General features: G+C 42.2%; 1 protein-coding gene across 2 annotated transcripts; it reads right to left on the reverse strand.

The window, feature by feature from the left end:
• Window positions 1-672: 672 nt before the first annotated feature.
• Window positions 673-10,526, reverse strand: palmda (palmdelphin a). 2 transcript variants are annotated; one of them, XM_022204283.2, is made up of 10 exons: window positions 10,368-10,526; window positions 5,970-6,015; window positions 5,692-5,772; window positions 5,373-5,500; window positions 4,401-4,515; window positions 4,303-4,327; window positions 4,136-4,228; window positions 3,539-3,699; window positions 2,007-2,973; window positions 673-1,650 (listed from the first exon to the last, which is right to left on the reverse strand). In XM_022204283.2, the coding sequence occupies exons 2-10, from the start codon at window positions 6,012-6,014 to the stop codon at window positions 1,640-1,642; spliced, it is 1,626 nt and encodes a 541-aa protein (XP_022059975.2). In that variant the 5' UTR covers window position 6,015; window positions 10,368-10,526; the 3' UTR covers window positions 673-1,639. The 2 variants fall into 2 exon arrangements, with proteins under 2 accessions (XP_022059975.2, XP_051809675.1); XM_051953715.1 differs by having other exon boundaries at window positions 673-2,973; window positions 10,368-10,525.
• Between the last annotated feature and the right edge of the window lie 238 nt (window positions 10,527-10,764).

The following is a 10,764-nucleotide window of genomic DNA, read 5'->3' on the forward strand; positions in this document are numbered from 1 at the left end:
GTCAGATGAAAACAAAAGAATGGCTATTTGGCTACAATGACCAGAAATATGTTTGAAGGAGAGATGAGGTGTTTAAGCCCAAGAACACCAAACTACTGTTAGGCATGGTGGTGGCAGCATCATGACATGAAGCATGGAGGTGGAGGCGTCATGCTCTGAGGCTGTACCACTGGAACTGGAGCTCTACACCAAGAAAACTGAATAATGGAGAAGATGTAAAACCTAAAATCCTCGTCATAAAGGTTGTTCTCGCACATAGTTTGGTGTTCCAACAACACAATGACCCAAAACACATTAAAAGTAGAGAAGAATTGGTGAAACCAGGCTAGAAGGTCTGGACTCCCCAAAGTCCTGAACTAATCTGTGGACTGTGATGAAAAAACCAAGTCTGCATCAGAAAGCCAACAAATCTAGCTAAGCACTATTTCTGTCTAGAGGAGGTCAACGATACAACCAGAAGCTTTTAAACGGCGACCAAAAGGTGAAAACTGATGAAGGACATTTAAGGAAATGGTAGAATTGCAGGATATATATCTTTGACCCAGCAGATTTGGACATATTTCCACAAAGACCTGCAATCAACCTGCAAAACAACTTCATTGTATGATTTTTTTTCATAACACACATGAAAACGTTACACTCATTCCATCACAGAAAAGTACATTATAGGAGTTATTGGAAACTCCAGACTGCCAGTGATTTATTCATGGTCTTTACAAGTGTAAGTAAAGTTATATTCAAAACATTTAACACAAACAGATGGATCGATGCATGACCCACATTAGGTCCAATTTCACAAAAAAAACCTTTGAAGCTGACACCAGACCGATCTGTGAGGTACTGAGATGATACAAAAAGCATTTCTCTAGTCTCTGATTTTTCTGATATGTTGGTTTATTTAGGTCCCAAATGGTTTGGAACTTCTATGAGGAGTCACAGGTGAATAAACACCTGGTTTAGACTGGAACACTGGTGATCACCTGTTGTTTTATGTAAAATTCTAAAATGCACAGTTACAAATAAAAACAGCTGAGTTAAGAGTAGAGCAGAAGTATGAAGTGGCAGAGGAATGTCGTACCAAACTTGGCCACAAGGTGACACTCCATCATCAGTCTCAGTGAGGTAGGGCAGCTCCTCCTCAGGTGAAAAATCAACATCAGTTTGAACTTGTTGGCATGTCCAAATCATGTTTTATGTGTTGGAGGATTTAACATGGATATTAGGTGTACAAAATCTGTGTTTTCTGTATCTTTTTGATCATTTTTTTAAAATTATATTCTCCAAAATACATTTAAAATAATTTCTCTACAAACTGATACAGAAACTGTTAAACTGTGATCATTGTTTTGGAAGACATAAGACATATAGGAGGTATTTTCTGAGTTTCCTGATGCTGCCGATGGATGGATGGATGGATGGATGGATGGATGGATGGATGGATGGATGGATAGATGGATGGATGGATAGACAGATTAATCCCGAGGGAAATGCAAGATATAAATGTATAAGACAGTCCAGTTGCTCCTTTCTGACTGAGGCTCCAATGACCTGGAGGACGAGGAATCTGGGAATCTACACGGACATCTGGAACCAGCTCTAAGTTGGAATCAACTCCAGAAAGCAGTGACTGAAGGTACAGTCAAACGTTACCTGGAACCAAAACAGAACCCATCAGTCATGTGCTTTAGTCACTACAGCGCTAAGAAATATTGATGGCTAAAACTTTACAGATGGCTGAGATTCAACAGGACAAGAGGCTCATCAAACTTTATCTGACTAGTCACTGATGAAGCAGAAATGAGGCTCTGCTGATGATTCCACGTCTTCAGTCAGTGTGTGAGTGATGCAGCCCATTTCAAACACCATAAAAACAAACAAACACCGCAATCAGCCGTTAGTTTAACAGACAGGTGTGTACCGAGTTAGTGTTGGAGGCTCAGGCATGCGTTAGTCCAGCTAGCAGACTCTACAGCACGGTTTCTGTTTCCGCTGCATCTTTCTGATACCTGCTCCCACTCGCTTCTCTGTCCGTCCTCCACCTCCCTCCAGAAGTCTGTTAGTGGAACTTCCTGGACCCTGGACGTGGTTCTTCTTCTCCTTCCTGAGGTCTTCATGGTGGTCCTCTGTGTCCTCGATGATGACCAGCTCGGCCTTCAGGGAGCCGTCAAACTCCTGAACTCCGCTGTCGTCCTGGGCCGTCTGGAAGCCCATGAAGATGGCCGTGATGGGCTCGGTGGTGTCCAAGGCGGTGAGGATGGTGTAAGGCGTGTCGTCTCCATAGAGGGGGGAGGGGACCCGGTCGCAGTGGGCGGGGCCACCGTACAGAGCGCTGGATTGGCTGAGGCTGTTCTCAGTTTGGATGTAAGACGGCCGGTTGTAGCGATAAAGCTCCTCCTCGTCAACGCTGATGTAATCTTTCAGAGGAATATAACTGGCTGGAGTGTAGCTAAGCTGTGGTTGGTGGGCCATCACTACTTCCTGGTCATGTGATCTGAGTGAAGAGAAGCCACTGGATCTGCTCCCATTCATCCCGCTGTTGGTTCTGACGATGCCGTTGGTTTGGTGGCTGGTCGGCCTGTCTTCCTGAACACTGTGATGATCTCTCACTTTGTACGAGCTGCAGTGACGATCGCTCTGGTTGCCGTGGTGAAGGCCGTTGTGGTTTCCAAGGCGCTGTCGTTCCCTCAGGTTGCCATGGTTGCTTCTGTCTTGGTGCCTGATGTAAAGGCTTTCCTGGTGACAGCGGTGATCGTCGTGTGGTTTTCTCTGCCAGGTAAAGTCTTCCTCGGCTCTGTAACGTTCCTGCTCTCGGTCTCTGAGGTCTTGGCGGCTACAGAAGCTAAGATCTTCTCTTTTCCTGGGATTCTGGTGGTAGCTTTGATGCGTTGCTTGGCGATGCACCGTGGCACTTCTCAGTAACTGTTCCACCTCATTGGCTGACAGCTCAGAAACACTGCTCTGGTCATGTGACCCCTGGAGGTACAAAATGAAAAAAGCAGAAAACAGCAGCTATTTTTACTGCCTTACATCCCAACATTATCTCCTTGACAAAATAACACAGATGAACTCATAGTCTGTCAACAACAACGCGTACAGTCATCATTCTGGAGTTACTGGACTGTAAGAGAAAAATCTGATTCCTCTTAACGAAGCTAATATATTTTACACCGACACACTTGTCTTTGCATGCAACAAACCCAGGATGAGTCTGCCTAAAAAGTGAGAGTTACAGCAGTTTCTAAGGAGTCAGTGGAGCGCTGATGCAACAAACAGCTCAAACATCTAATCAGAGCAGCAAAGCCATTCATTTGTCCATTCAACTGTTTTTTAATCTCAGATGTACATTGAGATACGGAGGAATCACTTCTGATGTAAGAAAATAAAAGATGGTCCACAAATGCGAAATCTGGTTCATAGCAACAAAGAAAATGAATAAGTGGGTAAAAGAATAAAAAACCATTTAGAACATTCAAAAACAAATGGATTAACTGATTTAATCCAGGATAAAACAGAGTAATACAGCAACAAACAGGAGTACCTCTGGAGGACTGAGGGCGTAAACACACTTCCTGCCGTCATCAAACACCTTCAGCCCGTTGTGCTGGTGGAACTCTTCAGGAGGAACAGTGGCAGTAGAAAGTACCGTGTTCTCCCCAGTCAGCATGTTTTTAGTCACATTCATGTCCATGGCAAACACAGCTGAGACACACACACACACATTGTTTAAACGTCTACTGAAGGAATAAATGAGTCCAGCAGCACTGACTGAAAAGGAATTCAATAATGAATCAAACATGCTGTAACTTCACATATATAGGTTCAATACACTGGTTAACAGACTCCTTTATTACTACCAATGAACTGCTAATAACCAGGATGGGGCTGAAACAACCAGAGCTCTGCTTTCCTACTGCTGGCTACACACTGAGGATTATTACAGCTGCTGATATGCTGGACGTCTAAACATCACATCAAAGAATCTCTAATCTGTGTTTTCATCAAACCAGATTACTGAACATGACCACACTTTACTAAACGTTCTGATTACTGTCTGCATGTTTACATCCTGCAGATTTCAGTGGAACTAAAACTGTGCATGGATTTAACGCTGCACAAATGTGTGCAAAAGTCTCACTCTTTCTTGTTGTGTTGGGTTCAGAGTGTGTGCTGCTCGGTGAAGAGAGGGATTCTGGGATGTCAGGGATCACCGTGGCGACCTGTACCGGTTCTATGGGACAGGTAACAGAACCGTTAGGATGGTTCCTGTGCAGGTGGAGAACCAAACATGATGTCAGGACTTACCAGGAACAAAGCTGTCCTGGACCTCCTGGAAGACAGAAACACATCAGTGAGAGCAGCTTCATGAAAGCACAAAACTCCAGCTCTGAGGGTCTGTGTACCTTTATGATAGCCTCTGAACTTTTCTCCACAGCCTTCAGTCTGGTCAGGATGAAGGTCTCATTGGTAGAAATCATAGACTCCTCTCTCTCCAGAGCTTCCACCTCCATCTCTATCCTAAAGCAGCAGCAGTCAGAGCAGGTTAAAGCAGCACCAGCAGCTCCTGCTGGAGATGTGACTGTTGTAGATCTACTACTGTGTGTGTGAGTGTGTGTGTGTACTTGTGGGTTCATACTAGTGTGTGTGAGTGTGTGTACTTGTGGGTTCATACTAGTGTGTGTGAGTGTGTTGTGTACTTGTGGGTTCATACTAGTGTGTGTGAGTGTGTGTGTACTTGTGGGTTCATACTAGAGTGTGTGAGTGTGTGTGTGTACTTGTGGGTTCATACTAGTGTGTGTGTGTGTTGTGTACTTGTGGATTCATACTAGAGTGTGTGAGTGTGTTGTGTACTTGTGGATTCATACTAGTGTGTGTGTGTACTTGTGGGTTCATACTAGTGTGTGTGAGTGTGTGTGTGTACTTGTGGATTCATACTAGAGTGTGTGAGTGTGTGTGTGTACTTGTGGGTTCATACTAGTGTGTGTGTGTGTTGTGTACTTGTGGATTCATACTAGAGTGTGTGAGTGTGTGTGTGTACTTGTGGGTTCATACTAGTGTGTGTGTGTGTTGTGTACTTGTGGATTCATACTAGAGTGTGTGAGTGTGTTGTGTACTTGTGGATTCATACTAGTGTGTGTGTGTACTTGTGGGTTCATACTAGTGTGTGTGAGTGTGTGTGTGTACTTGTGGATTCATACTAGTGTGTGTGAGTGTGTGTGTACTTGTGGGTTCATACTAGAGTGTGTGAGTGTGTGTGTACTTGTGGATTCATACTAGAGTGTGTGAGTGTGTTGTGTACTTGTGGGTTCATACTAGTGTGTGTGAGTGTGTGTGTGTACTTGTGGATTCATACTAGTGTGTGTGAGTGTGTGTACTTGTGGATGTGCAGCTGCAGCGCTCTGGTCTGCTGCTGGTCACTCAGAAGGTTCTGCTGTTGTGTGGAGTCTCCTGCATGGAGGACGGTGGAGTCCTTCAGCAGCCACTGTTCTCTCAGGGCCTTTTTCTGGTCATTTCAAAGCACACAAGGTTCAACAGTGTGGATCACAATAACAGCGGTGGTCAGACAGATGGACAAACTGATGACTACAGGCTCTCTGCCATTCATCCTAACAGCAGATAATACCCATACGTCATCTGCTGCTACTGCTGACCGTTTACACATTTATTCACACAGCAGAAATGAGCGGAACAAACCTTTAGATGCTGTACTTTGAGTTTTTCCTGGTCCAGTTCCAGTTTCTTCTGTCTAATGTCCTCTTGAATGCGATGCCTCTCCTGTTCCGTCAAACACAAACGCTTAAATGTGCAACAGATTTACAGTAAACTGAAGTTAAATGACTAATGAAGACATAATTACTATTTTATTCTACTATACTGTCAACAGTAGCAGATAGCTATGGATACAGAACTCTGACATGTTTTCCTGAGAAGACACTGAGCAGAGCAGTGATAAAGTAGTAACAGAGGTTTACAGTGATGGCCTGGAGCCTCTCCTTCAGCAGATCACACTCCTCCATGCTGCCTCCAGACACACAGAAGGACGACAAAGTGGAAAAGAAAAGAGAGAAGTTTATGACACACCATGGTACACACACAAATGATTTAAACCCTTAAAAAGTGATCTCTGTCAATCCAAGTTATTTCCAGAATATAATCATTTCCTGCTTTGAAAATGTGTTTCACCCGACTTAAAACTCTCCTAAACTGCTCAAATACTGTAAAACTATTCTCTCCAGGCATGCATGCTCAAATCACACAACAATTCTAAGGAAGAGCAACGAAGAAAATCACGTGTGAACGGCAGGAAGAATCCATGTTTCTGTAAGTATACTGCTGTGGAAAGCCGGCCATGTTCAGCCATCAGCATGTGAAACACACCACATATATATAATATATATATATAAAGACAAAATGAACATAATCCAACCACATGAACATGCTACACCAAAAACAAACCTGGATTTTCACCAGAAGGAGTCTTTAAATAGAACTGGTCCCACTTAGATCTCAGGGAGTTGACATGCATGATGTTTACAGACAATAAAAGTCCAGAATGTTCTACTTATAGTTTAGTAATGCTCCTTTCTTCAAACCTTATTTTTACTGAATATGATCACTAGTCCTGCTGAAAACCTGCCACAAGGTGCAGCTACAAAATGAAGAAGAAGATCAAAATAAAAATGCAGCACCACTGGATAAATGTACCCTTAAAGTGACAGGTTACTGGAAATCAAGCAAAGAAAAATGCTGCTTTACACCTTCACTATAAAATTGCCCAGTCACATTAAATCTGCTTTATTTATAATTTTACAGAGTTAAAACTGCTTCCTTCTCTGCTCTGTTCCCTCCATGCCTCTTGTTGTTTCTTTTGTCCCTCATAGAGCTTCATTTCTTGCTAAGTTCATTGTTGTTGGAGCTGTCAGCTGTCAGTCCATGAAACCAGGAGGTACAGACTCTACGTCCAGCTGGCTGTCTGCCACACAGACCCTCAGTCAGGGTTTTGATCACTTTAGAAGCAGCCTCATATCTCGTTTTAGCCTAGATCTTCCTCCTAACATGATGGAATGATCACATTTCTGGCTGGATTGGGTTGCATGTATACAGCACAGGCCTCTATCAGGTGTTTCCCATAAATCACTGCAGCTACGTTTACTCTTTTACATGAACTAAACGTCTGAAGCAGCTGCTGCAGGTCATGGAGGAGGTTTCTGACTTCCTGTTCAGAAATACACCGCTCTGGCAGGGTCAGATCTTTTATTTATATCCAGCAGGTCAGTGGGAAAGTGCTGCTGGTCCAGCTGTCAGGAAAGTTTTTATTTTGTTTAGGCCATCTGTGCTGCTGTTAACGAACGTTAAAAAGCGTTTTAAAACGCATAGAACAGTCCTAAGCTGACATTCATGTCGGTGTGTTTTTTATGTCTACAGAAACATGTACGACTGACATGCAAACAAAAGACACACATAAAATATTATTTTTTGTCATTTAACATTTGCTGAAATGCTGCAAGCCGTCAGCTTAAAAACATAAAAATAAATACCTCTACTGTCAGTAATGCTCCATGTCAACATTAACCTGTTCACTCTGAAGAACGGAATAAATCAAATGAGCATCCGATCAGTCAAGGTCGTACTTTAGTCCACTAATTGGCCAATTAACAGACATTTACAGTGAGATTCAACAAGTTCTACGTTCTAGTGGTATGAAGACGGAAACATGTGACTGAACGGTGTTTTAAAGGCTGATCAAGCTGAAACACAACATCAGACCAGGAGTGGAAAGTAACACGAACAGGATTATTCTGTGCGTGGGAAATTATTGATTTGCACAGGTCCTTCTGTGACTGATTTCTCTTATGTAGAAAAATACACATACACTAAGACTTTCAAAATGCTAAAATATTCATAATGTGCTGCTCTGAATGCCTCTATGCTGCATAAGAGTGAAATAAGTCTGTTTTTCAGTAAACACAACAATCGGATCACAACAACTGCACCAAGACGCTGACAGGACTTTGAGAACTTAACGGGCATTTTAAAGGTGGAAAGTAAACAGCTGAGAGGTTTTTGATTATTCACAGAATGCAGCATTTCAGAGCCCTGACTGCACTGTAGAACATTTCCATTTTTTCAATGTTAAATTAAAATAAATGTCATACATGTTTTGCTTTATGTATTGAACTGTAAACCTCAAAACCAAGGCTCATGGTGCACAATGAATTCAGTGTATAATTACAGGCCTTTAACACCCCTTTGCAGCAGTGTTTTTAGTTAATTAGCCGCCCTGCAGAGTCAGGAAGGCCGTGTGTTTAATTTAGATGTAGGTCAGGGTTGGTTCAAACACATGGATAAAGGGCTCGACGGGGTGGAAGGTATTCTTAGAAGGAAACATTCACATTTTCCGCTTCTATTTCCAGGTCAGCATTTGCATAAGTCTGTGTTAAACCCATATGGTTAATTAAAGGCACACACACTTCTATCTAATCAGTCTATTTGATCAGATTTTACATCTCAGAGAAGCTATCTGGGTGTTTTACCAACTCTTTCCTAACTCTCTGGGCTGTATGTCAGCAGTATAACTAATATATTACAGATAATAAACACAATCCTAACATGTTATTGACCCACTGCCTCAGGTCAGACAGGACAAAGGGCTGCCAGATTATTTTGCTCTATAATAAACCGATCCATCCACAGTGAGGGGTAGGAACTCCGTATTATTCTGCCCTAACTCCTACAAACACATCCAGTCTGTCGGCCCTCAGACAGGGTTCAGTAGACCTGCCTCCAGCCTGTCGGGACAGTCACAAACTCTACCGTCACACCGTTTTTAGGTTTCTGTTCACTGAAGTGAAAACACACTCGCCTACCAGGCCTCTGGTGATCGATCAGCACAACTGAATTTTCTCCCGCTTTTACAAACGCCAGGCAGCGCAGAGCTTCTAGCAGCCTGTCAGTCAGTCGGTAAAGTAGCTGCTAACCGGAGCTAATCTTCTCATGAGGCCGTTAATCTGTGTAAGCCATCTGCTTGCCAACTAGTCAGAACACCATGTGGGCCGATCAGCACCACCACCATGTGCTCTGCTCAAATATCTGCTCATTTTATTTCTGTGTTGTGGTGTAAAGCGAGGCAGTCGAGACTATTGCAGTTAAACCAATTTTTCATCCCATCAGATTGCAGCTTAACGCACTATTCAGCTCCACTGTGGTACAATTAATTAGAAGCAAAGTGAAAGCTGTGCCACCAACATGTCAAAGTCCTAAAAGATGATCTGTTTTCTGTCCTGTGCACAAGACATCCAAAGTAAACACATTTTTATTTATTTGTATTATTTTCTACATTGAAGATTAACACTTTTGTTTACAACATAATTCCAGATGTTTATAGTTTACATGTCTTCAGTATTAATCTGCAATGTTTAAAATAGTTAATGAGAAGGTGTGTCCAAACTTTTGACTGGTAGTGTATTTTGTGTGTGTAAGAAGGATCTTAGATTTTGTTCAAACAAAAATAAATGTCCTCTGGCACTTCGAAGGCTTTAAAAACACTACAGATTGGTGAATATTCTCAGTCTACAGATGAGGGATGAAGCGTCCCATTCCACTAGAACCATTTAAACTAGCAAACTTGGAGAAAAATGTCTTTGTTTGGTTTGTTTTTTTCTTGGGCTGCGAGGACAACAAACCAGTTCCAGCTAATGTAATGTAACATATGTACGGCTGTGTGCTGAAAGGTTTGTGCTGTTTGGAAATTCATGCAAAAGTTCACACTCATGCTGAAGAGATGAAGCATCCACAACTGCAAATGTGTTATAAATCCTGTACATTCAAGTAATTACTGACAATAAAGCAGCAAATGTTTCAGAATAAGAACTTAAATCGGTAAATAACTGGAGGTAAATCAGCCCACATTACACTCTGGGCTCTAAGCAGAATCCAGGAGAAACTGAAGCTTAAACAGAATTAAGGAATTATCTCCATCTCTCCCTGTGTTGTCTTTCTTTCTAAACGATAAACTCACTTCAGCTTGAGGTTTATTTATAACATATTTTGATTACAAATGTGCTACATAACTCCTAACCAAGTTCACTCCTTTAAAGAGAGAATATTTAGCTTTAGCGGTGTAACGTTACCAGCCTCCTGCTGTTGTTGAATTGTTGTCGTTTGTATCGGCTAGCTGGCTAACAGTGTTATTTATATGATAAAATATTGTTAGTACATGTCGGAAAACTTGAGTCAATAAAGTTAAAGTAGTTTAAACAGATGAATTAACGTCTTATTATGTCGCTGTGAAACGACAGAACACTTTAACTTTAATTAATTAGCACATTTTATGAAGGAAAAACGGAACAAACACAGCCCAGTTAGCTTACCTCCCACGAGCTGCTCTGACCGCTGACTAACTGACTAACTGAGCGCGAGACCCTCTCGGCTGCAGGTGCGGGTAGGCGGGGCTCTGCGGTGTGTCAGTTGATTGACAGTGCGTGTCCTCCCATCAGCCAATAGAAAAGACAGGAGCGTTGCTGACAGAGGCAAACTAAAATTCTCTGCTGAAGTAAACAAACAGAAAAAAAGCCACCAGTTCATTAGCAGCTGACTGATTAGTAACTATGACAGCAGTTTCAGACCTTCTGTAGCTTCATGTTCACCACAGATGGATGTAAATATCTAAATACACAGTTACAGGATGATTTTAACAGATTTTAAGCAGTGTTATTTAACACCACTGATTACAGAAAAGTTCCACTGAGTACAAATGTCAGTATTTAG

This window comes from Acanthochromis polyacanthus, chromosome 9, assembly GCF_021347895.1.
Source record: "Acanthochromis polyacanthus isolate Apoly-LR-REF ecotype Palm Island chromosome 9, KAUST_Apoly_ChrSc, whole genome shotgun sequence".
NCBI lineage: Eukaryota > Metazoa > Chordata > Actinopteri > Pomacentridae > Acanthochromis > Acanthochromis polyacanthus.